Consider the following 27,887-nt stretch of genomic DNA (forward strand, 5'->3'; position numbering starts at 1 on the left):
TAAATTTAAAACCTTTACTTTAATGGATAATATATTACTAAAGCTGTTTCAAGAAAAATTAAAATCTAAATTAGAAGCAAAATTATAAAGGAAATTGAACCAGGAGGTAAAATATACTCAATTTAAAAAAGGCGGCGGGGGGTGAGTTCCTAGTCCATTATATAGTGATAATCTCCCAGATTCTCAAAGGACACACAACCTCAGTAGCACAAAAATGGTTCCAAAGAATAGAAAAAAAGTAGAGGAAAATACTATTCACCTTATTTTGATGTCCAAATATTCTTAATGTCAAAACTAGGTAAGAATGGTATGAAAAGGGCAAATTATAGACTGATTACACTTATAAAAATTAACATTGTGGTAGGAAAAGGACAAATTATGGTTTTAAAAACCTCAAGTTCCTTACCATGCCCCTTTCATTCTTAATATTATTTATTTGTGCCTCCTACCTGTTATTTCTTTCTCTTGTTCAGTCTTGCCATTGGCTGCTCTATTTTATTCTTTTTCTGAGGAACCGATTTTTTTTGGCTTTGCCGCTTTCAACTGTGGCTCTATTTTCTGTTTTATATGTCTTGTCTTTTCTTTAGGCTTATTTTTTTAATTTTCAGCCTTTTCTTTTTTGCTATTTAAAAAACATTTTAATCTTTTTTATTGTTGAAATTTTAAAACATGCAGAAAAATATATTAGTATAATGAACCCCCATGTACCCATCAACCAGTTTTCATAATCAGCAACACATTGCCTTCTTGTTTAATCTATTCTTCCTCCTTTTAATTCTAATACTGCAAAGCAACTTCCGGACATCATGACATTTATATGTAAATACTTCATTTTGCATCTCTCATAGATAGAAACACTTAAAATATAATCACCATGCCAAAATTACACCTAACAAAATTAATAAAGAATATAAAAAATATTACCTAATACCCTGTTCATACTGAAACTTATTTGAATATCTCAAAAAAATTTTAAGAGTCAATTTGTTTGCAATGGGATCTAAAATATGCCCACATGTTACAATTGTCTGTTATGACTGTTAGGATTCTTATCTGTACAGAATCTAACACTTTGGAGTTAACAGATTGCTGCCTCGTGGTATCATTTAAGTTGTTTCTTCATTCCATGAATTTTCTGCAGTTAGATCTAGAGGCTTGATTGGATTCAGAATCAGTTCTTTGGCACGAATGTTTCATAAGTGGTGTTGTGAACTTAACATGTACTTGAGTCACATTGTAAGGAGTATGATGTCTGATTGCTGCACAGGGTTCAGGTGACAGTCACCTGATCTCTCCTTTATAAAATCCTCCATCACTCTTTCATTTGATGTTTTTATTATCTATGACAGTCTTTCTTTTTAAAACTAACATTTATGTCTTAAAATGTTATGTAATTTTTTAACAGTTCTACATATTTCTACATTTCCATTTACTCTTTGATATATGAGTTATTTAGATAATATACTTTGAAAATTTTTTCCTAATATGGGGGGGTTTTGTTTGTTTCTCATTTCCTTTTTGTTATTGATTTTAACTTAATTCCACTGTGTTCAGAGATATGGTGTTTATTTATAATCTCTTTAGGGTTTATTCAGGTTGTTTTATGTCATAGTCAATGTTCAGATTTTTTTCTTATATATTGCTTTCCTTATATGTTCCTTTCCTTATATGTTTTTTATGTGTCCTTGTTTGCTTAAAAAAAATGGTCAGATGCCAGTTTCTGTGTCCATTTGAATATTATTCCTAACTCTCCAGTTCTGTTTAAATATTTTATATACTTTAGTTTGTAATAGATATGAGTAATTGAGAGAAGTGTATTAAAATCTCCTATTATGGTGGTGGACTTGCCAATCTCTTTGTAATTGTATCCATCTTTTATATTCAGAGGCTGTGTTGTTAGGTACCGAGGTTGGTAATTATTATATATTTCCCTGGATTGTTCTTTCTGTCAATAATGAATAGCCTTTTAATTTCCTAATAATACCTTCTTTTTTACTTAGTTTGTCTTGTCTAATACTAACATAGTTGTAAAAGTTTTTGTTGTTTTTTTTTTAGTTACTATCTACTAATATATCTTGCTGCCCTTTAAAAAACTTTCAGTGTTGTCATGTTTTAAATATGTCTCTTAAAAGGTTATCACTTTTAGATAACTTTTTTCTAAAAAGGAATGTACTCTCATTCTTACAAAATACTTTCAACCACAAATTAAGTAAGGTTATTTTTATACAAAAGAAATAGTGATCATTAAAGCATATTATTTCATAATGTGAATTATCCATGATCTGATCCTTTTTTCTTTTTTGCTTAAAATGAGAAGTGTCATTTACCATCCATTTCTTCACCTTGACATTTACATATTTTTAACAATAACCATTCATGCTTTTACCTTCTTTGTACTTTTTGTCTTAAAGTTAGCATCACTTAAACTATTTAGGCATTTTCTATCAAATTATTGGCCCTAAAACCTTTAATGCTACTTTTATATTCAGCATATATTTACATTTTACTTATACTTGAAGGTTTTATTTTTTATTTTCATCCGATAACAATAGACCTTTCTATTTTCTATTTGTAAATAACTGTGTTGAACTGATGCAAATTATTATGCTTCTGATACAATATATAAGATAATAAATGCTAAAGTAAGCTTTAAAGTATAGTCAAAATTGTTCATTGCTAAAAATAACCTGGAGGGAATGCTGGGAAATAATGATAGTTCAAGTTTAATGCCTTCTAGAACTTGTGATGCTATTGTTAATACAGAAGATACTGCTTTATTAGCTGCATAACTTTATTAGTAGATGCAGATTACTACCAGTCAGTATAGATTCTGGTCCTTCAAGTGAAGGAGAGGTAGTCTAATTAATTATGTCACTTTTAATCTCAATTAATTTGTTATGTTAGTGAAGACTTCAATAAGCCCTACTGGTTTTTGTCCCAGGTGACAGTAATATACTTTGCAAAATAGGTGTTGAAGTACAGCTTTTTGGAAGGCCATATAGTGCAGACCTATTTACATGACAGGAGCATTCTAAGCAGGATCTTCTGTGGCCTCTTTATTTTTCATAAAGATGCACATAGAATATGAGAGACAGGGAGAAAACACATGGTTTATGTGGAAGCAATCACAGAGGAGTCTGTCTTATTTCCTTTGAGACTAAGACATCCAATTGCACCTACTTCTGTGGATTGAGTTGCTTCTACATCCAGTGAATATGATTTGAAAACTGTAGTTACTATGACCATATTTTGGTTATTGGATATTTTTGTTGTTTTTAAAGTAATTAATCCCTTGTTACTTTACATATGGCACTACAGTGGAGGTGATTTTGGAGGCACTCCTAAAGTATGGAGAGAAAAATTAGTCTCCACTCCACACAAGTTCTCATGCAATTATAAAAGAGAAGGAAAGATTTAGGACCTGCACAGTGCCTCGTAAAAGGCCCTGGATGAATAAGCCCGCAGGAGTCAGCGTGACTTCTCTGTGTATCCAGCTCCTACAAGAACTAGGGGATGAGTTAAATTTTGCCATTCAGGGAATACAGCGATTCAAAACCAGATGCTTAGACCTCTAAGCCATCCCTTCTGGCGCATTGTAAAGCAAGATGTTGTAAATACAGCAGATGATTGAAATTTAGATTTTTAGATATGGGCGTTGCTAGCAGCCCTCCTAGCTTCCATTGCTTAGAGTCTTAGCAGTGTATTTAGTAGTTCATATTAGTGTGATTGCTGTTAAAATTAATTATTTTTTCTTATGTTTTTCAAAACTCTTCTATGATGAGTAGAATATTAATAATAAAAACAAAGGAAAAGGGTCTGAACTTAAAAGTGCATCCAAACTGAAGATGGACAATATTCAATATTTTGGGAAATAAAGTTTTAGCTCTCTCTTTTCTTTAAGTTTCAGCTTTAAAAAAGCAAAACAGAAAAACTTGGTTTCTCTATTGATTAAAATTGTCATCCTTCTTTGTCCCTCATATAAAGTACTTTTCGTAAGTTAGCTGCTTCATTTCTTCTTTTTATACCAATCAAACTATAGTGGTCTTTAGGCTGAAGTGGGTCATGGGACTTAGGTTTTTATAGTCCTCACAGCCCCTTAGCTTTTTATAAAAGTCCTCAAGCATGCCATTTGATTTGCAATTTTTTTTTCTTGTTGTCTTCAGTATTATGGACAAAAATGATTATATTTTAGCAAGTTCTCTACATTTTATAAAACCTCTTTTTTGTAATGAGATTATTTGAGTAATGAAGGAAATAAAATTAAGAATTGGTTGAAATTATATCACTTTATCCATAAGTAGATAGAGAAAAAGTCTAAAAGTTGCCATTTGGATGGGGCAATCAACCTGGAATGAATGTCTCCATCTCATCAGTGTCAGTGTTAGACATTTCACATGGCAAGATAATATCACTAATAATAACAACATAAATATTTTTTAAAAACCACTTTAACAGGTTTGAAGTTACAATGACCACCGTAACTATTCGGTGTAGGAACAGACAGAATGGGTATGGTATCACTTAACGTGAATACTGTGTGTTGACTAGAAGTCATACCAAATAAATTCTTAAAGAACATGTTCAAATGTAGCAATGGAAATATAGGGGACATCATGGTTTAACCAGTTATTCTAGTCCATGGCAATTATAAATTGAGAACAATTTTTATGCAGAGGCATCCAGATGAATGTGATTCTAAAAGACAGGTAAATGGCATTAGGTTCTGAAGAGTTTGCAAGTACAAACAAAATGGTACTGAGTTCGTGCAATGAGGCTGTTAACTCCTGGGCACTCACCAGTCTTTCCAGTAACACACCCACACACTGAGAAGTCATCATTAGCACCCATGGGGAAAATGAGGATAATGGGAGAAACATACTCAGTAATGCATTTTGCCAATTACTTTAGATGCAAAGCTTAAAATTTGACAAAGTTTGAGCTTAAATGAGGAAATCAATTAAGATAAGGCAAGAAGTCTCGATGTGGGAGCACATTGAGGACTGAGTTATTCAGGTAGACAGGAAGAAAATAATGGATTTGTATATTACTTTGTAAAATAATAGGGTGGAACATGATAAGCTGGATTTGGGGAATGACCAAATTGCTTTGAAAAATAAAGAGGGGGGGGGGGAAACAAGCCCAGTCAGTTTCACTCACTTTCAAACCATTTGGAAGATAAACACAAGAATGCAGAGGAAGAGAGAACTCTGTTTATGAAAAATTGGCCCTCAAATTTCACTCTTTCTTAGGCCAAACATGTGGGAACAGAGTGAGACAAACTCACATCACATTAATGAAAAGGGTTACTGAGTTATACTCTCCCTTCTCTAAACCCTTTTATGTCTTTCTCTCTCCTGGTCTCAACTTCTTTGTGTCAATACTATACATGTATATTAATGCTGACTTCATAGCGCAAGGTACATAGAATGTTGCAAAACTATGACCCTTCTTTTCTACAAGCATTGAATCCTTGTGCCTGGCCATAATACATGAACCACCTTGATAGGCATACCTGGCCACCTGATAGGGAGGGCAAGGTGAGCCCAAACAAATTGCACGCCCTGGCTCCTTTTACTGTCCATGTCACTGTATGCCAACCACCAAACCATCCTACGTTTCTCTGTTTTTTCTTTCTGGTGAGATGACAAATCTGAGCCTCAATCTCATTGATTCTCCATTTCCTGGAGTCAAGGGTACAATTGAGTCCATTATTTTGTTCATACTTTTTTGCATCCAGTGGTCCTAACCATTACCCTTTCTGCATGCATGCATTTCAGTCTTTAAGAATGAGTAAAAACCAAGCTTTTCCTTTATTGTCATATCTGTAATTTGATCATTCCTCAGAAGAAGGTCGCCCACAGAAAATTGACCAATGTATTTGATTATATAGAACTATTATTTTTGCTTCCTGTTGCCATTCCCTCTGAAGAGCTGTTAAATGCTGTAATTTTAATCTTCTGTGATTGCCTCCCGGATGAAGAGGTCATTTGCTGTATTTCGTAGAGGCACAGTACCTGAGTGCCCTCAGCTACAGTAGAAGTATTTCCCTTGTAATAAAAAGAAAAGAGGAGAATTTACATCACCACTTGGTTAAAAACCCTTATCTGTCAGAAAGCATGCACTTTTCTGTACAGGCCTGGGAGTTCATTAAAAGTGTGAGGTTGCATCACTGATGAGACATGGCCACGGCCTGGGGGATGGTGTTGTGGCAGAAACCTTAACAGAACTGGAATATGAAAATTTCTGTTTTGTTTAGACCGAGGGAAGCTTTAATTAGCAAGATTTTTCTCTTTTTTCCATTTGGGGCATTGTTTTGTTGTGTCATACAGCATTGAGTAAGTGATCTGTTACAGAAATGAAAAATAACTGTTTCATATTTTTTTAACCATTCCTTTCCATTATCCTCATAACTTATTGAAAATATAGTTCAGAAAACATTCAATTATTTACAACCATTAATAAACCAACATTTAACTAGGTGACTAGAGAAGATACAGTTTCTCTTTGGTTTGTTATTTCTTCATGAATTAGGGAAAACTGTGCTGGCCCACGTTCTTTTGGTTAGCAGTATGGCAGTACAGTCAGCTTCACGTAAGAGGACAGGTTGGGTGGGTTGTTTTGTTTACTCATTCATTCAATAAATGTGTGTATCCACTATAAACTAAGCTGATAAAACTCAACAGACAACCTGAGGTGCTTTGACATGTCCTGCTTTCTTCCAACTTTGTAAGCTGGAAGCCACATCAATCTTCATGAGGTTTTGCTGAGCATTCTTGTAGCCTTTAGGAAGTGGAGGTGGCAGAGCCCTGGCAAATGACGCACATGCTGTGGGGAACAGATTGGCCCGATGATTAAGTTCTTCATGTTCTTCATGAAGTTGGTTTGTAGCTCTTATGTAAGAGTAATCAGCACTTTTAAACAGTCTGCCAATTTCATCCTTTTCATTGCTTAAATTTCTCGCCCTACAGAACTGCCCCACTTACTATGCCCATTTGGTGAATCTAGATAGAATTTGAGTAATGTAGAGGTGGCATTTGAATTAAATCATCACTATCTAATAGAAGCAGTTCTACAAATGTGAATTAAGCAATCTGATTATAGTACACCTGTGCCACATACTTTTAATAATTGCCTGGGCAGGAGTAGAACAGTAGATCTAAGCATAGAGGCTTAAGTTCGTCAATTCCAAGGTAGCCAACAAATGGAACAGTAGTCAAGAATGTAAGACCTTTAATACTCACAGGTTTGACATTTGAAATGTCATATGTACTGCATGTGAGCCAAAGATCCAGAGCATGTAATACTTTGTAATTTTGCCACAGCACAATGTGAATCACTTACACTGGGAGATTCGTTTCGGGAGTGATGTATTGTCAAGGAGGCTTCAAAAAAGATCGTCACAGCACTGGCTGACAGATTTTGAGTGTTTGTCTGCACTGCACCTCTCACCTCCCTGGAGGTTCTCAGGGAAGGAGATGAGCAGGGTAGTCAGTGGGATACCCTCTCCACATCCACTCAGGCTTTTTATCTTTAGCAGCCACCACCTGCCCTATTCAGATATTGTTCCATGAAGCAATCACTGCTGAAGGATGTGTCCGTGAAAACATGTATCATCATTTCAGTACTTCAAATCTGTTGAGATTCTGTCAAAGATATGGGCTTGGATTAGCAGCTAAGTGTCAGTTCTTAACCTTGGGATCATAGTCAAGATCTGTGAGTTTAAAAAGCCCTGAAATAGTATGCAGACTGCTATATGTGTGTGCATAGGTACACCTTTACTGAGAGAGAAGCCATTACTATAATTTGTTTTGCAAACTGTCTTGGATGGGGAACGGTTGATTTCTGTTACACTCTTTGTTGATACCGCCTGTTACCAGATACCTGCTGTTACCCATGAAAGGGGTTGAGGTTTGAGAAAGGCTAGCAGTGTGTCTGGGATCTGGCTCATGATCAGTTGAGTTGAATTATGAAACATGCAAAAGGGAACAGTGTAGAGGTGACTCATTAGCACCTTCTCTCCTACCTCTTTGCTCCTTACTCCTCAGAATGAGCTCATTAAAGCAAAATGTATGTATTTTTTCATCTCTGTACCCCCAGTGCTTAGCACAGTGCCTGGCACCAAGGGGAACCTCAGTCAGGGGTGTGTGAACTGAATGATCCCTGTTTTGCTCATGGGTTTGCTAGCCTTGTTATATCTCATTTAATGGTATATTTTGATTCTTAAAAAATCTCTTTATTGAATAATGAGAAATTACTCCAGAACCCCTCCCTTGGCTTCCTATGTTTTGTTTTGGTTACAGAGTTTCTGAAACAGATGCTACTAGAGGAAGAAGGTACTGAGTGAGGTCAAAGTGTGAGATCCCTGTGGACGTGGAAATCATCCAAGATAATAATAGTGAAAGGGGGGGAGGAAGCATGGAGCAGGAGGAGATAAATCTATCAAAATGATGGAAGATGAAGAAAGGCTAGAGGAGCAACCCAGAGACTGACAGGTGAAAGCAATCACAAGGGAATAGTAAAGAAAGGTGATGCAGCTTCCAAAGGAGGAAACGGAATATCTCAGTCTGGAAGCAGCCCCAGGATGGCAGTGGGCAGCATGCAGAAATGAGCACATCTCACTTCACAGGTTGCTGAGGAAGTGGTTTCAGTGGGGGAAGTCGGTTTTCACTTACATCGAGGTAGCAGAGGATACTTGAAGAAACTCTAGAGCTTTTGGAGGAGTTTTAGGACATTCCTAAAAATAGCAGAGAAGCAGGGTTTGGAGGCATTTGGGAGGTGATGTGCCATTGAAGGGTAAGGAGGTGCTGAAAGGGGGAAAAACAATAGGAGGGGACAGTTGTCCTAAGAGTTATTTTCACCTTGACCCATGACCGAGTCTAAAGACATGAAATAGCTGGGAGAGGAGAGGATTGTTGAAAAAGAGATTCAAAATGAGTTTGCTGCAGTGGTGGGCCTTGCTCACAGTCATGCATCAAGTCCCTACCCTTATCAATAATCTCTGATCTAGAGATTCAAGATCTGGAGGTTTTGACAGGGCAGGTTCCTTTCCCAGCTGGCAAGAACCTGATTAACTCAAGCTTCCAGCAGCTGTGGAACTTAGATGGTTTTAAATATTGGTTTAAATACATTTTATGAATAATGAAAGTCATTTAAAATTACATTATAATAAATAAAATATAAGAGCATATATAATGACACATAACCAGCCAGGTACATATCAGTGCATTCTCTTTTACTTCAATTATTTCAATCCATAAATAAAGATTAGCTTTCAATTGTACTTTAAATTCTCTTCCAGAGATGCCTCTGGCAATGGTTCCAGCTAGCTTGCAGCTTTGAATGCAAAGACAGTGTCATATTCATCTTTGAATCTCCTCCATAGAATCTAGTGTAATACTCTGTGCATCGGTCTAATATAATCTCACATCATAAATATTTTTTTCTATTAAAAGTTACCCAAGAACCTTCAAGGGAAAGGCAAGTAGTTGTTTATTCAGTAAACACTTCTGAAATATCTGTTGCATTTCATGCCAGTGCTAAGGGATGGGGACATGAAAATGGATGAGACACATTCCCCACCCCTAGGATCTCAGAACCAACCAAGGCAGACAGACTATGAAGAAATCATTGCCTACCCTGAGATCAATGCCATGACAGAGTTTGCACATGACACAAAAGTGGCACTGAAGAGGGAGATTGAATCTGTGCAAAGTGCTCAGGAAGAAAGTGCCCCATAATGAGTCAGGTGTGAAAGGATGGATGGATATTGACCAGGCTAGCAAGGGTGTTCTAGATAGCTGGTGTATTTAGATATTTGTTGGGCATCTAGTGTATATCAGGCACTGTTCTAGGCTTTTGGGATATGTCAGTGAATGCAACAGATAAAACCACTGCCTTCTTAGAGCTTACATTTTAGCTATTGATAACTCAACCAATAATATCATTTTAATGGGACAGTGCTTCCCCCTACCCCACAAGCACTGTAAGGAGTTTTAAGTAGAAAATATTTTTGTTTAAATAGAAATACATGGTGGTTTTCTCATGTGACCATAGTATATTCTTGTCTAGCTATAGCTGCTTTTGCAGAATCTCTCCCAACTCTTTGTTGTGTTTTTATACCTTTGCTTTAAAAATCATACAAACCTTTTGCTAACTGCCCCCCATAAGAAGTAGCTGTTCTTAGCAGTTCAGACATCTGCACCTCATTTCAAGCTGTGTTTGCCCATGCTGTAAGAACCAAAGGTGGCATCACCAGCTCTGAGTCACCCTACTTCTCTGCATACAGTTGCTTCTGCCTCGCCTGCTGTTCCTCATTCTTCACATACATCATGGTAAGGATTGCTTCAAGTGCATCTTAGGTTGTCTAAGAAAATCCTTCCCCAAATTGTTTATTTTCAATAGGTCTTATAACATAAGCTAGTGAAATCGTTTTGAAACCAGAGGCTTCCAATAAAGGTGTCATGAAGTGAAATGCAAGAATGACAAAGTGAATGGCAAAATGATTGTGTGGAAAGACATATGGAGGTTGTAGGAGAGGAAAAAGTGCATGTGGTAAGGTGAGGGGGTTGGGGGGGATGGAAAAGAAGAGAGTGAAATGCTTACAGAAGGCAGCAAAAGGAAGTCCTTGAACACACCTTATTTATGAACTAAGATGGGTTGTAAATTCTCCATCTGCTAATTATAAAGAATAGTTCGACATAGACTTTTGTCTTTCTAAATTTTGAGAGTTTTTTTAAAATGGCTAAACTAAACACATATACAAATCAGTGTGCTTTTTTTCTTTCTTTTCTTTTCCCTTTCCTGAAACCGCTATGGAATTGAATCTGTGGATTTAAAATTTTCTGTGGCATGTTTTCATAGCAAAGACCAGCAGGGAGGAGTGCCTGTGCCTTCAGTAGTGAAGTAAATGTGCAAATGAAAAAAATTCCTTTAATGATGTATCCTTTTGTCTCAGCTCTCTACTAACCCAACTTGGAATTTGGATAGCTTTGCTTAAATGTATATGGTGCAATTACTTGCGTAGAACTTGACTGAAATGTATTTCAGCCAGCAAAATGAAAATGGTGAAGCTAGAAATTTTTAGAGTTGCCAAATTTTCCTAAATTTTTCACATCTTTTTATATTTTCCAGCTTTAGGTGATGATTTGTAGTTACAAATGAAGCCCTACTGACATCAAACTGTCCATTTTGACAGACCTGGATTCTAAATATTTGAGAAGATGGTATAGTTTAAATAGAGAGGTTAAATGAAAGAGAAGCAGATGTCTATACTACCTTTGATCATGTGTTTTATGATGGTAGCATGGTCCGAAGCAAACCCTTGTGGAGACTGCTGTGATGTTCACCCTTTCAGTAACAAATGATATTATCTTGGTCTAAGCATTAGGCTCAAGCAGTTTTGATATATTTAATGATATGGAAAAACTAGGGGAAAATTAGGTGTAGCTGGGTGAAGGAAATAATCTGATTATAAATGGAAATAGTGATTATAAACATGTTTGTGTCAGTCTTGTATTTGAACAAATGTATATCATTTTCTACTTCTCTTATTAGCACTTTTGAAATGTGTTGAGTCTGTGCAAGAAAGAGTGAACATTAAATGAGGGGTTGCAGAATTGCCTTGTTGAACTTCTGAACTTCTCCAGCTCTAAAGATTTTAGAGCAGCCTTTTTTGGAAAATGTTCATGTGGGCAACAGTGGGCCAGTTGGTGTTGGCCTTACGTTGAAAGGTTAACAGAGCAGATGAAATGCTGATCTTGACGTCAATAGTAGTTCTCATTTTTGTTACCTATATGAGGTTGATTAATGTGTCCAGTCCACAAACAAAACAAAATCCCTCCCCTCACTTTTCTTTTAACTCACCAATGTGTTTTGACACCTGGTTTTTTAGTCAAGGCCACTTTATAAATTTCTACCAAGAACGAACAACAAAACCAAATAGAACATATAAACAAAAGCACCCAGTGGGTAAAATGTGTGAGGAGTATGCATTTTTAAGAATTATATTTTTAAAAGTTCATTTGTCTTCTCAAATCTAAATCACAACACTGGGAAACCTTAACAATGAACTCCAACTATGCTGATTATTAGCAATGAGAAGGAAAGAAAATAGCCAAGAAAAGATAATAGAAAAATAAAAAAGAAAGAAATAGGGATACAGAGGAGGAGTTTTAGTTTTAGTACAGGTACACATTACTTCATGCTTTAGATTTATTCCTAAAAAGTTTCTCAAAGAAATCAGTATACTAAGTACATCTACCATGAGAGTTTGCTTCTCCAGGGACGCTTTCTGAAAAAAAAATTTGTTCAAATGGATACTCACTCCGTAATTTATCTGTTGGAGAATTTTTATGTTTCTTCAGTTGGGGTTTACCTGCCCTACTGTTTGGTGTACCTTCACCAAGTACTGGGACGTTTTATACCCAGAATGGACCTTAGAAATTCTCTTATCCCCATTTTACTGATAATGAAAGTGAGGGGCAGAAACTGTGTGTCTGGTCAACAGGCAAAGCAGTGAATGAACTTGTATTAGAAACTGTGTCTGTTTTGTCTTCTTTCTATTACTCTACCTTGCCGTTTTAAAATCTATTTTATTAAACCTATTGAAACCTCTCAGCATCTCTTGGACACAAACCAGATGAAGAGAAGGTGTGGCCAGCCCTCATTGTGTTGAGTGTCAATGGGGTTTATCGTGTGTCGCACACAATCCACAACTGCATGGTCTCTGTGAAAACAGTCAACTGGAAGTTGTTGACTTTTAGTGTATTTTACAAAGTCCAGAATTGTTAAAACTCATTCCAGTTCCAACCCATAAGTATTAAGCTAAAGTGTCCCCATGGCTTAGTGTTGTGTGTGTGCATGCGTGCATGCACATGTGCCTGAGCTCCATCTGCCAAACTTTCAAGCTAGCCATTTAATGGTAATTGTTTTACCTGCTTTCAGGATTAGCAAGGGACCAGTTAGTAGAGTATTTATGATCTAATTTTGCTCCAAGAAAATAATTTTTATTTAAAAGTGCAATTATTAGAGCACAATCTCTAGAATAATGAAATACTTAATAGTTTTTCCTGTAAATAATTTATTTTAATGTTTCATAATATGGTATATTTTCCTCACCCTGTTTACCTACAATCAATAACTGAGAGACATTACAAGGTAGATATAGTTAATGAGCGTATGTTCAAAACTAAACTGTAGGTGACTTGGGGTCCTAAGTATTCTTGGTTCTTTCTTTGACCCTCAGTTTCACCTTGGAAAAGGCATTAATCGTTTTGCCCTTTAATATGTCCATGTATAAAATTGGAATAGAAATGCCAAGAAATCACCAAGGATCATAAATATGCATCTAGCTATATGTGAAATATTTTGAGTTCTTTGGGGAAAAGGTAAGGATATCCATGACATTATTATAGTTTTCCTTAATGTTATTGAAAGAAAAAAGGATCCATAAAGTTAATAAGGTCAGCATTCATTAAGTCAGCAAGTGTTTATCACGATACACAGAAAGAGCACTGACCTGAGAATTGAGAACCCTAGATTCTGGTCACTAGTGCAACTTGTAACAGGGGATAGTCATTTCACCCATCTGGGTCTTAGTTTCCTTAGCTATAAAATGAGTGAACTAGACTAGCTCATCAGCACCATTATTTTCAGGTTAATTAAGCAATTATTACTGTTTAGGATTTTGCCTAAGTCTCAGATCTGCACTAGTTACTATAAGGCAGTGTTTTTCAAAGTGTGGTTCCCAGACTGGCAGCAGCAGAAACTTCTTAGAAATGGAAACTCTCAGGCCTCACCCTAGACCTACTACATGAGAATCTTGGGGGTGGGGCCCAGCAATCTGTTTTTAGAAGGCTCCAGGTGATTCAGATCCATGCTAACGTTTGAGAACCACTGTCAGAATAAAATTGAATAAAATACAGTCCTTATTCTTAAGCAGCTTGTTATTTAGCACTTTTTATATCTCTAATTTTCTTGACAGTTTCTAGATATATAGGTATAAAATCTAATGGCATATATATATGAGTGTATGTGTGTATGTGTACATATATCTATAGACAGACAGAGAGAGAGATATTAAATTATGGTCATGTTAAATAGATAAGACTAAAACATTTAGAGATGGTATTTATGAAACCAACTGGGAGATTTCCCACAGCAAGGCATGTAGAATATATATTAGGCCAAGTTTGAATAATGGTGCTTGACTACCAAAATGCATGTTAATTTCATAATTGTACTTATCAAATGTAGTTTGTTTTTACTTTAGCACAGATATTTTTGTTCTAGAAAGTAAAAACAAATATTCTGAAATTATGTGGAGAATTTTAATTTTAAAATTTACATTATGTTTATGTATGAGCACCAGGCATATAACCTGATGTTCAAATCTTCTCTGTATAATTTTTCTATTACTCTCATTCTAAAATTCATGTGCAATTTCAGAAGAAACTTGTAGTTGACTTTTCAGAATGCAAATCTTGTTGTAAAATGCACCTGAGCTTTTGAAACATAGCTCAATCCCAGTTAAAATTTTCTGGGAAAGTGGTTTCAAATGTAGCTAAAACGCTTTGGGACTGGGGCAGTGGGGGGGAGGGGGAACCAAGGCCGTATATCACCACTTATAAGTCAAAGGGAGACATCCATTGATATGTGGGACATCTATTTTAGTTCTCATCTGAAAGCTGAAAAACCAAGCTATAACACTGTTTTTAATTTTGTTTTGTAGCTTTGGTTGACCGGAAAAATGCAGTGAGAATTTGGGTAGCATTTTCTTCCAAAAAATTTTATCATGAGTTTTGTTTCTTTGGAGATGTGTAACTTAATGATGCTTCATAATGAATACATGTTCCTGTATGAAATCAGTGACTTGTACCAACTGCGAAATATGAAATGATAATCTGGTATCAATACCATGATCACCCCTGGAGAGGGGTGCACCTCCTGATGCTTGATCCTTTTCATGCAGCCTGTGAGCACTTGGAGTTGTTAGTACTAGTGCTAACTAAATGTAAACACCTTTACTTTCCAGCTACTGCTAATTGGTTTGGGAATATTTATGTAAGTGTTGATTTTAAAGCTAAAAATAGTGTGGTGATGTTTAAATCCAACTCATTCTGGCTGTCAGAAATGCTCCCATGATCCCGAAAGTGCTACTAAAAATGTTCACTTTTTAAAAATTGTAGTAATTAAACTTGTCTGTTGTGAGAGCTACATATGATACACTCCCTTCTCTGATAAAAGAGGGAAGGACAAGCTTTTTAAGGGTCCTCACCCAGTTGGCAAGGCATGGTCACTTGCTGAACTTTATTAGAGAGTGAAGGATTATAGTGTGAGCAAAGAGGAGACAAAATAAATTTTGCAATAGCTTTATATCTTATATTCTATGCAGCTGATCATATCCCTCTAATTTAAGTTAACATTAAAAATAGAAATTGTAGTAATTTTATTAATAAATTTAAATATAGAGCTTCCAAAACCGTTGTGTTTCCTAGAGGCAAATTTGAGGATTTGAAATCATGTAATTAATTCTCAAACCTAAAGTTGAAGAAATATGGTGGCTTTTATGTACCAGTTATTTAGACCTCTAGTTCTTCATAATCATGGTTATTTTTTCCCATTTTCTTGCACATTTAAAAGTCATGACTTTACAGATTTTTCTCAGAGTTATTTAAATAAGTTATGAAAAAAAAATTTTCATTTTTAGATATGTGATTTTGTGACTCTTTGTTTCACCATGTAATTTAGTGAAGGAAAACCTTAAGTTCTCTTAAATTATTGTTTGTCAGTTACTTTGTAATTTTTGGAAAAGTGATTCTATATACCCTTTTGAGAGATAACTGCCTTTGTCCATAAGTATTGAAGCACTGCACTGCTATAGTGTTGCTGAAAGCAATTTGAAATTGGCTTTATGTCCTTATTGGATGCCCTAAGCATCTGTCAGCCTCCTGCCCCGTCTCTAGAGAATATCAAATAATTCTGCTACTGCAATATATAGAAGTGATTTTGGCAAGTAGCAAACGCTGCCCATTAGTTGAGATGACAAACTATAGTTACTACCCCTTTTTAATAACTGTGGCAAGGCAGTTTTTGATGTTACTGTTACAGTAGAACTCCTGTCTTGGATGTGTATGTCTGTGAATGTGGATTCTTTTCTAAGTCTATATTTGTTGACATGATTGCTCCAAAAGTGTAGTCAGTTCAGAATTACCCTTGAGTAGATAGATTATCACATTGCAATCGGCCCAATATTGCTTTCAAATTGTAATTGACATTTTCATATACTGAGCATTAAGTATGTTGTTGACATAAATGGAACATTTGCTTACTATCTAACTAGAAGTAGAAGAAAAAGTTCTTTTACCCTTGTGTAAATGTTGATTTGAACCAGAAAGTATGTTGTTTTTTTTACCTTGATTAGGGATCAACAAGAAAACTCCACTTAGAGTAGGAAGCAAAGAGGCAAAAAATAGTTAAAACTTTATAGCAAATATCTCAATTTTTTCTTTGACACCCTAGAAATATATACCCATGCAGACTTACAAAACCAAAAAGAATATTTATTTTCATTAACTGCCACTATTAACTGTTCATGGATTGGAAGACTTTGTATTGTCAAGATGGTTATGCTCTCCAAAGTGATCTATAGATTCAATGTGATCCCTATCAAAAACCCAGCTGGCTTTTTTGCAGAAATTGACAAGAGGATTTTAAAATTAATATGGAAATGTAAGAGATCCAGAATAGCCAAAACAATCTTAAAAAGAACAAATTGGAGGACTCACACATCCTGATTTTAGAACTTAGTACAAAGCTACAATAATCAAGACTGTGTAGTACTGGTATAAGGGTAGACATATAGATCAATGAAATAGAATTGAGACTCCAGAAATAAACCCTTACATTTTTGGTCAATTGGTTTTCTAATAAGGGTATCAAGACAATTCAATGGGGGAAGGAATAGTCTTTCTAAGAAATGATGCTTGCAACTAGATACCCACATGCAAAGAATGAATCTGGACCCCTACCTCACACCATATTCAGAAATAAACTAAAAATGATAATAGGTCTAAATGTAAGAGCAAGTACTAGTAGAAGAAAACATAGGAGTAAATCTTTGTGCCCTTGTATTAGGCAATGTTCCTTAGATACAACACCAAAAACACAAGCAACAAAAGAAAAACTAAATAAATTGGACTTAATTATAATTATAAACTTTTGCATTTTAAAGAACACACCAAGACAATCCACAGAATGGGAGAATATATTTGCAAATCATATATCTGGTTAAAAATTTGTATACAACAATCACAACAATTCCTTGAACTTGTTAAGACAAGTGAACACATATGATGTAGTTGAGGGAGAGGGGAGAGAGGAAGGGGGAAAGAGGAACTGGTAAAGGGACATGAAAATCTACTACAATGTATATTGAGAAGTTAAAATTTAAAAAATCATGTAAAGAATATCTAAAGAACTCTCACAGGTCAATAGTAAAAAGGCAAATAATTAGACATTTTTTAAAGAAGATATACAAAGCACCAACAGTCACATGAAAAGAAGCTTAACATCATTACAGAAACGCAATTCAAAACCACAATAGGATACCACTTTACACCCAGTAGAATGACTAAGATTAAAATTAAAATTAAAAAAGAAAAATAAGAGTTGGCAAGGATATGGAGAAATTGGAACTCTCATACAGGTATATTGCAGATAGAAGTGTTGTTATGCAGGCACTTTGGAAATAATGTAGAATTTCTCAAAATGTTAAACATAGAGTTACTGTATGACCAACAATTCCACTCACTCCTTGGTGTATGACCAAGAGAACTGATAACATATATTTACACAAGAACTTGTACAGAAATGTTCGTAGCAACATTATTCATAATAGCAAAAGCGGAAACAACCCAAATTCTCACCTGCTGATAAATAGGTAAACCAAATGTGGAATAGTCATAAAATGGAGTATTTTTGGTCATAATATGAAATGAAATACTGATATATGCTGCAACCTGGATGAGCTTTGAAAACATTATTCTAAGTGAAAGGAGCCACTCTATTTATATGAAATGTTCAAAAGAGGCAAATCCTTAGAGACAAAAAGTAGATTAATGATTGGCAGGATCTATCAGGGAAGGGAGAATGAGGAGTGAACTGCTAATGGGTATAAGGTGTCTTTTGGGATGATTCAAATGTCCTAACAATAGATTGTGGCAATGGTTGCAAAACTCTATGAATATACTGAAAGCCACTAAATTGTACCATTTAAAAGGATGGCTCTTATGTTTTGTGACTTATATCTCAACAAAGCTATTGTAAGGGAAAAAAATCGCTCTTAAAGCCCCGATCAAGGCTTCAGATGATTGTAGATATAGCCTCACAGACATCTTACAGTAACCTCATGAGAGATCCCGCCCCAGAACTGCCCAGCCAAGTCACTTCTAAATCTCTGACTCACAGAAACTATGAGAGATAAATACTTATTTTTTAATCCATTAAGTTTTGGGTAAGTTATTGTACAGCATTAGAAACTAATACAATGAACTGTGTGTGTGATGTGCTTGAAAAATAAAGAACTAGACACAACTTCTCTTCTGTGTAAGAGATAAGAAAGTTAATATCCTGGCATAAATTAGGTCATCAGAAATCCTGACATATATGATAGTCACAGGTTCAAATATTTTGTTAAGTTTATCTACCTAAGTATTTTTGTAATCTGCCCAACTGTCTCCTTTTCTCTGTAAGCACAGGTCAAACTCTTCATAATAATGTGAATGTTTGAAAGCTTTCAAAGACATTCATCTTTTGCAATTTGGTATCTTAAACTATGAAGTGTTCTTTAATCTTATGTGTTTTTCTCCTTTCTTTTTCCTTGTGGAGAAGAGAACTATAGATTTTTTAAAAATCTACTGTAGACCAAGTTTTTCACAAAACCACCAACCCCTATAGGAAATGCTGCTACTTGGCTAAAAGCGAAAGATTTTTTTTTTCATTCAATTTACTACAACATAGTGCTTCCATTACAGCTCTGTGTTTTGTTTTCTTCAAGATATTAATCTAATTCCCTTATGTCCAATCTTTTAAGCTCATATATTATCTTACTATTTTTGGTGGAATGATGCATTCAGATCCATAAATGCTCTGTTTATACGTGTGGCTTTTTATAATGGGTCTTTCTCCATGTGGTTTGTTGTTTTAATGAAACCAGAATCCATGACTGTTTGTGACTCTGCTTCTGAAGAGTGGGGTATCCACAGAATTACTCTGTTAAGGAACAGCTCCTAGTCCTATCAGAGAACTAATATCTCTCATAAAGAATCAACACCAGGCATGCTTTCTAAAATCCATTTTCTCCTCTACTTCTCTGGGTAACATCCAACTAAACTTTGCCAGCATCCTGGAGTGCAAGACCTTTCTGACCCTCTTACCTCTTGTAAATTGTGTAGTGGAAGCATGTTTACCATTCTAGAAATGAAATGGTCAATTTTAGTTTCTCTCCGGGAAGAGCATCCTCAGAATCAAAGTCTTATAACAAAGTAAGCACTGTGGATTTCTTCTTCCTGCAATGTTCCTGCTATACTTTTGATGGAAGTGACTTTTCCAGGCAACATTTTCTCATGGATTTTGCTTTCTTTATATTTTGGTACTGGGGGGGGGGGCAGGTGCAAGCAAATACAGTACATTAAAGCTAATATATCACCAGCTGTCACCAGAACCTTCCCTTTGGTACTCCTTTTCCTTGCTGGTTTAAAACATTCAATCCCAAAAGCCTATGGTTGAGTAGGAGGAAGTTAAATGATATATTCTAAAGCTCTTAACATATTGCCTTGTGTAAATGGCCCATTTGAGTATTTCATAAACCAAATGGGAAAGAAAAGAATATTGAAAGCACTGAAAAGATTAACACCTGTTTCCAGTCTTCAAAGAAATTGGAGCATACTGTACATTTCCAGAGTAAAACCATTTACTCCCCCTTGTTGAGACATTCTATTCATATTTTCAATTTTATATGCAAAGCATTGCATGCTTATGTGTTTGTTTCACTACAGGATTCCATGCAGAACTTGGAAGATGGAGAAGTTATGAATGGTGTACAGACAGAACTAGTAACATCACCAAAAACTAAGGATGCATTGAGGTATTCTGTTTATGCAAATGCAAATATTTTACTTATTTCAGTTTAATGTTTGTTTCTTTAATAGTTTATAATTGGTTTTATTTTACAAGAAAGATCGAGATATAAGTAGAATCATGGAGAGAAATATGTCCTAATTCTAATGTTAATTACTTAATTATTCTTCCCTCTTGTTTTCTTCATAAGATATGATAACTTACTGACAGACATATATGCAAATGATCCTCAAATCTTCTTATACTCTTCTGCAACCAGATTTCTTAATTACTTTTTCTTCTCTTTAAACAACAGTTTAAAGTGAACATTTCAGAATTCATTGCAGTTGAGTGTTTGACTTCAGCTCTTTGAGTACTGCTTTGTATTGTATTTTAACAATCTTGCAATATTTTATTTGATGTATGTAAAATGAATCTAGTCCATCAACTAGGATTTTTCATGTTTTTAGTGAAAGTAACTCATTGTCTGATATCAGCTGCTCTCGTGTTTACCATCACTTCCTTTGCTTTGCACTAATTTCCAATTTGGCCCCAGGTACTGCTTGGGTTCAACTGCCCGCTCTGCTGCTTACTAGTTCTGTGATCTTAGGCAAGTCACTCATCTTTCTATGACTTAGTTTCTGGTCTGCAAAATGGAAATATTATTAGGACCCTCTTCAAAGGATTGGTTTGAGAATTAAGTGAGTTACTAAATGCAAAGTGCTTTCAACAGTGCTTGGGTCAGTAAGTGCTATGAGTATTTGCTGCTGTTTCTATTGCTATTATTATCATCATCTCTATTATTATTATCATTATGTTCTTTAAGTTCCTTCAAATTTGGCATAAGGAAAGTAATTTCATATTTAATAGATGGTTGGCTCCAGCATTAGAAGGTGATATTATTGAGGTTGATATTCATTTGTTAATTCAACATATTTCCTTTATTAAGTTCAGATACTAATAGATGCTAGACAATTTACATGAAATTAAGTTATTTTAAAAAATAGGTGATCATCCTTTATTTTACAGCTTTACTGTGTGGCCATGGTTACTCTTTATTTAGATTGTTTCTGTGGTTAACAAGCTACACAATATTAAAACTTTGGTACAGAAAATCTCCAGGCTCTGTCTTTTCAGAAGCTTGATAAGATTGTTTTCAGAGGTATGGATAATGAATGAATACTCTTATTCTATTTGACTTTTATTTTCTTTATTTTTAATTTTTTTATTTTTTATTATACATACGTGTGAGGCACAATGCTGATTTTCAGTAATTGTGTAGAACATGTGGTGGTTAGATCAGTATAGTTAGCTTATTCATCATTATAATACACAATCATTCTTTATGTCCGTTGACCAGTTCCTCATTAGCCCCCCTCCCCTCTCCCCTTCCTCTCCCCTTTTCCACCTCTATTTTTCTAATCTTAGCTTTTTGAAAAGGTTGCTAATGTCTTGGCTAAATGCTATGTGAATAGCCATCATAGAGTGAACAATTGGTTTATGGCTGCATGAACAAATTAGCTAAGCTTTCTTCAGGTGCAGAGAATTGAGAGAAATAGAGTATAGGGATTAAATATATATTATTTAATTAAAATATATATGTATACTTTGATTATCAAAACAGCCTTTTTGTATGAGTTTTATTATCACCATTAGTAGGTCAAGGAACTGCAGTTCAGAGCATTTAAGTAACAGCCAGGGACTCAGTCTACATCTACCACTCTTGTCCACAAACCTGTTAATTCAGACCTTACCTGTTGTGTGCACCATCCCTGACTTCTTAGTGTTTTATTTCACGCTACGTAACCAAGGCTGGAAAGTTCATGTAGAGAGCACTAGCCTAGGAAAAGCACAGCTGAAATCAGTCTGAGGTCAGATGCAGAAGGAAGAGTGAGTCCAAACTCCCAGCACTTGAGACTCTGAGATGGGAAAGGAAGAGAACAACCTTAACAGCATGGAGCGCACAGCTAACAGGAGAGTTTGGAGTTTTCAGTTCTAGGAAAGGACGTTGGTTCTACCTGGTATGAGACGATTTAAAAAAGAGTTGAAGAGAAATTAGAAAGCTACTTACAGCCAAGTTATATGGTCAGCGTTCTCCTGGGGCAGGGAGGATCTGATAACTGCACAGAGCTTGGCCCAAGCATAGGGCATTGAGCATACTGCCGTGTAGGTGGCATAGAAGCTAAGCAAAATATTCGCAGAGTCCATCTCAAAACATCTTGAACCTGTTTCATTCCCATAGTCATTGCTCAAGCCTTTGTTACCTGTCTGCTAGGCTATTGTGATAACCTAACTCCTCTCTCAACCAGCAATTGCTTTTTATTCTAATTGATCCCACATCTTACTATTGGATAAAATGTTCTAAAGCATAGCATTTATCAAACCATTTCTTAGTTCCCAAACCTTTGGATTTAGATAAGTCCTAAGTTGGAACACTTGTGATGCCATTTAGTATGTGTGCAACCTTGGACTAATTATGCAACCTCTTCAAAATGTTTTCTTCATAAGAAAATGGATATCGTCATCACATAGATTATCGTGAAGTTTAAATGAGATATATCATAGGCAACTGGCTTAGTACAATGCTAAGTGAAAGGCTGGATAGACATTAATTGTTATTGCAATTATTGTTGTCTTTAATATACATATTACAATTTATTATAACTGTTTATCATTGTCCCAAACAAAACTGTGAATCCTCCAAGGAATTTCTGATACCTAATATAGGTCTTGGAATATAATAGGGACATATTTGTTCAGTGAATAACTAAACGGATATAACAGTTTGCTTCATAAATCATAAGCATAACTACTAACTTCTCACCTCTTATTAACACGAATATTTTTATTTAAAGAAAAAAAACACTTAAAGAGAGTTCTTCAAATAATCTCACAATAAGCATCTCTTATGAAGCACCACTCACTTTACTATGACCTTAAAAAGGGAGTGAAACAAAGGTGTTTCTCTTTGGTGTTTTTTTGAAAAAATTACACTTTGAGCTCTCTTTAAATAGCAAGACATGTGTGCAGAAGACCTTCCCCACATCTCTAATTCCTATCTCATTCCTGACCCAGTCTTATCTCTGGACTCTGACTTCCCCAGATTAGCCCCCTCCAGGCCTACCTTTTTTTCTAAGTTTGAAACTGCCGTCACGTTTTATCCTGTCTTCTTCTTTGCCTGTAACATCCGTTCACTTAGAAAATTATTTGCAGAGTTCATTTCAAAATAATTTGGACCTGTCCCCATATTTTTATGCGTTATTTCTATAATCATTGCTCAAGCCTCTATTATCTCTTAGCTAAAGTATTGCAATAATTTACTAACTCATGTCTCAGGTACCAATCTCTCCCTTGTCTTTCACTTTACTAATTGATCCCACATACCACTGTTAAATATTTCTAAACCACAGCATTTATCACACTGTTCCTTAGTTCCAAAACCTTTAGTGACTCTATTTTCTACAAATTAAGTATTAATTTTCCAGCCCGGAATTTGACATAAGATCTTTAATCTCAGACTAATGGTTCAATCTGTCTTCTATACATACCACATCTCCCTTCTTACTCCTTCACCTCTTTCTCCTCCTCCTCTCTTCTTCCTCCTTCCTTCTTCATCCTCTCACTCTCTCTCTCCCCCCTCCCCCGCTCTCCCCCACCCCCACTCTCATTAACTCACTCTAAATTGCAGCCAATCTTCGTGTCTATGATGGAAGTGATGTTACAGTGTTTACTTTATCGATTTGATGTGAGTACATGTTATAATCCTCGGAAGGCAATTAGTACACCACCTCTCAAATAATAGCTTTCCTTCACTGAGAATTTGCTATTACTACTGATTATTCGGTTGCTTTGTATTATTTTTGTTGCTTGTCTCAACCCTCCCCCTGGATTATGGACTCCTCAAGCATCAGTCTTTTTTTTTCCTTGAAGATCTTTCCCCTTGTAATGACTCAATATTTGCTGAATTCAAGTGAATTAAGTGAATCCCACCATCATCAACACATTTTTTTTTTTAGATTTTTACTTAGTACATTCTTATCAACAAGGCATTTCACCAGTAGAGTTCAGGATCATCTGCAAACTCTTCTTGGAGGCTTTTCTCTGGAGTCCATCTCTCATACCACTACACATGACAGATCTGTGAATCATTCCCCGGAGAACACAAACTTACACCTTCTATACATTTGTCATTTCTATTTTTGTTTTCTCCATGTCAGCAATCTAATTATGAAGAAAATGTGTTCTTCAGTATTACAGTAGTTGTATTTAAGAATTTTTAAAAAACTGTTACTGAGGAAATCATTGGAAAAAAATGGGAAAGCTTGAAATAGATTATTTCCTTTTACTCCATAAGCTTATTTGTTCTCTCAGAAAGTTCTAATAATCATGCTAATAGCTGATAGTTATTTAACCCCTTGTATATGACAGATACAGCATGTGCAATGTTTATGTGTTGTGTTCTCTATTTTTCTCATTAAAACCAACAACTCTATTAGGGAAATTCCTAATCATAAAGTCCTCATTGTACAAATAAGGAAACTGAAGCTTTGGGTCTTAGTTTAAATGACTTACTCAGACACCCGACTCAGAGTCACCATTGAGGTATTTCTCTCTGATTACAGATGTGAATCATGATTCACGCCTGTAACTAGAGATCTGAAATAAAGCATCGCTTTCTCCATATCCTCGGTCCTATCTAGCCCATACCCGAAAGAGTGGCCTACCACTGAGCAGAATAATCTTAGTGTTAAAAATGCTGTCCATTTGCCTCATGTGAAGAAGTTAGACCTGCAAACATCTTAAGCTTCTGTTATATTTTATATAACAAAGCTTCGGGTCTCTCAAGCTTCGGGTCTCTCTTCTGGATGGTAAGCAATTGACACACTTCACATCTAGCTGTAGCAGGGTAGCCATTCGTAATGACAGTCTCTTTTTAACCACCGATTCTGTAGCTTCACCCATAGTTTTCTCCTAGATTCTTAGATTGGTAGCAGCTGGTTCCAGTGATTATCTGAATCAGTTTTGTCAAGTGGATCTTAGGGCATTTAGCTTGCATAATATTAGTTGGCCTAATGCTTTGTAAGTATCTGCTTGTTTAGGTGCGTCTCAGAAAGTTGTATAAAGATAGCTATTTTGACCTTAGTGAAATCTTTTTTTCTTTGTATAACTGAAATCTTTTTTTTTTACCCCCACAGTTCACTTTTTGTCTGTTTTTCACAAGAAGCTCCCAGCCCCTTTCTTTTTCCACTGCTAGAATATTGCTTCCACCTCATTTTCTATATTTTCCACTCTCAGTGTACTCTCCAGCTTATCTCCTGGCTATTGTACTGTCTTCCAAAACACAAATAAATGTGTGCATGCCCTGCTCACTAGTCTCTGAACTGTACTCTAGAGTTTGTCTTAACAAAGAGCATTAATAGCATATTTTCACATCTTTGTAAAATCTCTCTTTATGAGCTAAATATTCAAATAATTGCAACCAGTTCTACTTTCTCTGTTTATATTCCACGAAGGGTATATATGTAGACATTTCTACAGAGCTCCATCAAGTAAATATAATACTGAGGGGGTTTTATTTCCTTTTAAAATAAATTTTTTAAAAGTAGTCTATGAGACATTTTTCAAATGCCTTTCTCTCCATCTTGAAACAAATAATCTATAACATTTTAGAAAGAACATGAGGAGATATGGTCTATGTAAAAATTGTAATGCTTGTTTGTATTAAATAGATCTAACTTTCTATAAGTGCTTACATGTTGCAGTCAATAAAAATGAAAGTCCTTTATTCTTTTTTCTGAGATAGTAATATTTTTGTGATTATAATTTAACATGTCAGAAATACTTCCAGCCAAAGAATTGTGACTATTGTGTGTAATGGTAAGAATAAAAGTTTACTCTAAAATATCGAAAAGGGAGTTTTATAAAATAGAAATGAACTTTAAAAATTGCATCCTCCCAAAACATCTTAGTGCTATAAAAACAAGATTGATTACTTAAACAAATTATAATGTTTACTTTAAGTGAATTTTTGAAATATTCACTTACTAAAGTGAATTTAAAAATACAGGATTGATAATTACTAAGGAGTAGGGATCAGTATGATACATAGTTTTTAATGTTTTATAGGAAGTATTTTGAGTGGAATAAAAAGAATTTGTAAAATAGAAAAAAAAAAATGAGAATCCATAAAAGCCATCCTAAACATTCTTAGGCTGAAATCTTGAAGTCTTTACTAGACTAAACATATTTCAAAAGCCGCAATATATTACGTATGGGTTCTATCTATCAGCATGTGGATACTTGATACATTTATTAGGAAAGATTTGTTATGCTTTCAGTGCAAAACTATAAAAACGCATTATAAAGGTAAAGATGATTTTTTGATGGTTAAGCAAGATTTTAATCACTTTTTAAAAGTTTTTAAAACAGTATCATAAACCTAGAATGTGAATGCTTTGGGTTTAGTCTTCCTCAAATGCCTAAAAATGCACTATAAATCTGTTATTATATGGCAAGTATTGCTTTTGGGCCCATTAAAAGCTACACAACTTTCTCTGCCCACCAGGCATTTTATATATCCTGGACATATAATACATACATGTATGTGGCAGTCCATATACATATATTCATATAAATATCCTTATCCTCAGGCATACAGAAAAGAATCATATTACCCTATATTATCGCTCTAAGATTTGTTTTTAACTTCTATTTCAGGCCCCTGATATAACCTGCTTGACTAAACAAGTTTTACATATATCAGCAATATCTGGTCAAAACACATTTGAAATTTGTTATCAGATTTGAAATTCTGTCATATTCCACAAATGCTGGAAACTCAAGGCTCTTTTTTACAGTTCTTAATGGTAATAGGCTTGCAAAGAAAACACATTAAAAATAAGTCTAATCCACTGATGAGAATATATTTAATGTATTTATTTTAGATTGCTGATAATTTAGAGAATACTTCACGCAGAGTGAATTCATCAGGCATTTTGCTTTCTTAATGCTGTTCTCAACTTTCCAGCAAGGAGCCAAAATTTCACTATTTTCAATTTGGAGCAGAAAAGCATTTGTAGCAGCTGTAGCTCTTAATTTGACATCTAGTTTCAGGTCATTTTCATGTAAATAGGAAACAATAGAGACCTGTTTACAATTTCCATAACAGGGATGTTTGCTTCAACTTTATCATTTTCCTCTGGCAATTATTTTCTCTCTCTGGGATTAAAGGAGCCAATAATTGTTCACGGTTATTATTTTTCATCTTTATGAAAACTTGTTAGTTCCACTCTTTATTACTCAAAAGCTCCCAGTGCCTTCAATATTTCAGTCATACACACTATCCATTAAAGTTTGTGGCTCATCCTTTTCTTAATCTAGGGTAGGTTAGGAAGGTCAGGCTTTCTATTTCATTCCATAATACATTTTTTCAGGCTTTACAACCTCCTTTTTTACCTCTAGAAAAAAAAAATAGGAGGTGAAAATTTGGAATTCTTCCATTGAATACAACTGACGACTTATTGAAAAACAAGTTCAAGTTTTGATTTATATTGCTTTGAACATGCCCATATATATTACCAACTGTGGCTTCACAGCCACTGTAGAACATAATTCTGTACACTTTCTAATATATACTTTATTTCATTTTTTTCTCTGTTCTGGGGAAAAAAACCTACTTTATGCTTAAGCATAGATGTGCTTACTTCCATGTATTTTATGATCTGTATGGTAATTTTCAAGTGTGTCTCAATGGGGAAAAATTTCATTTTGGG

At 35.1% G+C, this 27,887-nt stretch overlaps 1 protein-coding gene across 4 annotated transcripts in view; it reads left to right on the forward strand.

The window, feature by feature from the left end:
- The window catches only part of PARD3B (par-3 family cell polarity regulator beta), a 990,710-nt gene that overhangs the window by 488,589 nt on the left and 474,234 nt on the right, over positions 1 to 27,887 (forward strand). For all 4 annotated transcript variants that reach the window (XM_063091525.1, XM_063091519.1, XM_063091512.1 and 1 more), the window contains exon 5: positions 20,055 to 20,143. In XM_063091525.1, coding sequence (XP_062947595.1) covers positions 20,055 to 20,143 — 89 coding nt within the window. The remainder of the gene's footprint in view (positions 1 to 20,054; positions 20,144 to 27,887) is intronic.

Source organism: Cynocephalus volans, chromosome 1 (assembly GCF_027409185.1).
Source record: "Cynocephalus volans isolate mCynVol1 chromosome 1, mCynVol1.pri, whole genome shotgun sequence".
Classification (NCBI taxonomy): Eukaryota; Metazoa; Chordata; class Mammalia; order Dermoptera; family Cynocephalidae; genus Cynocephalus; species Cynocephalus volans.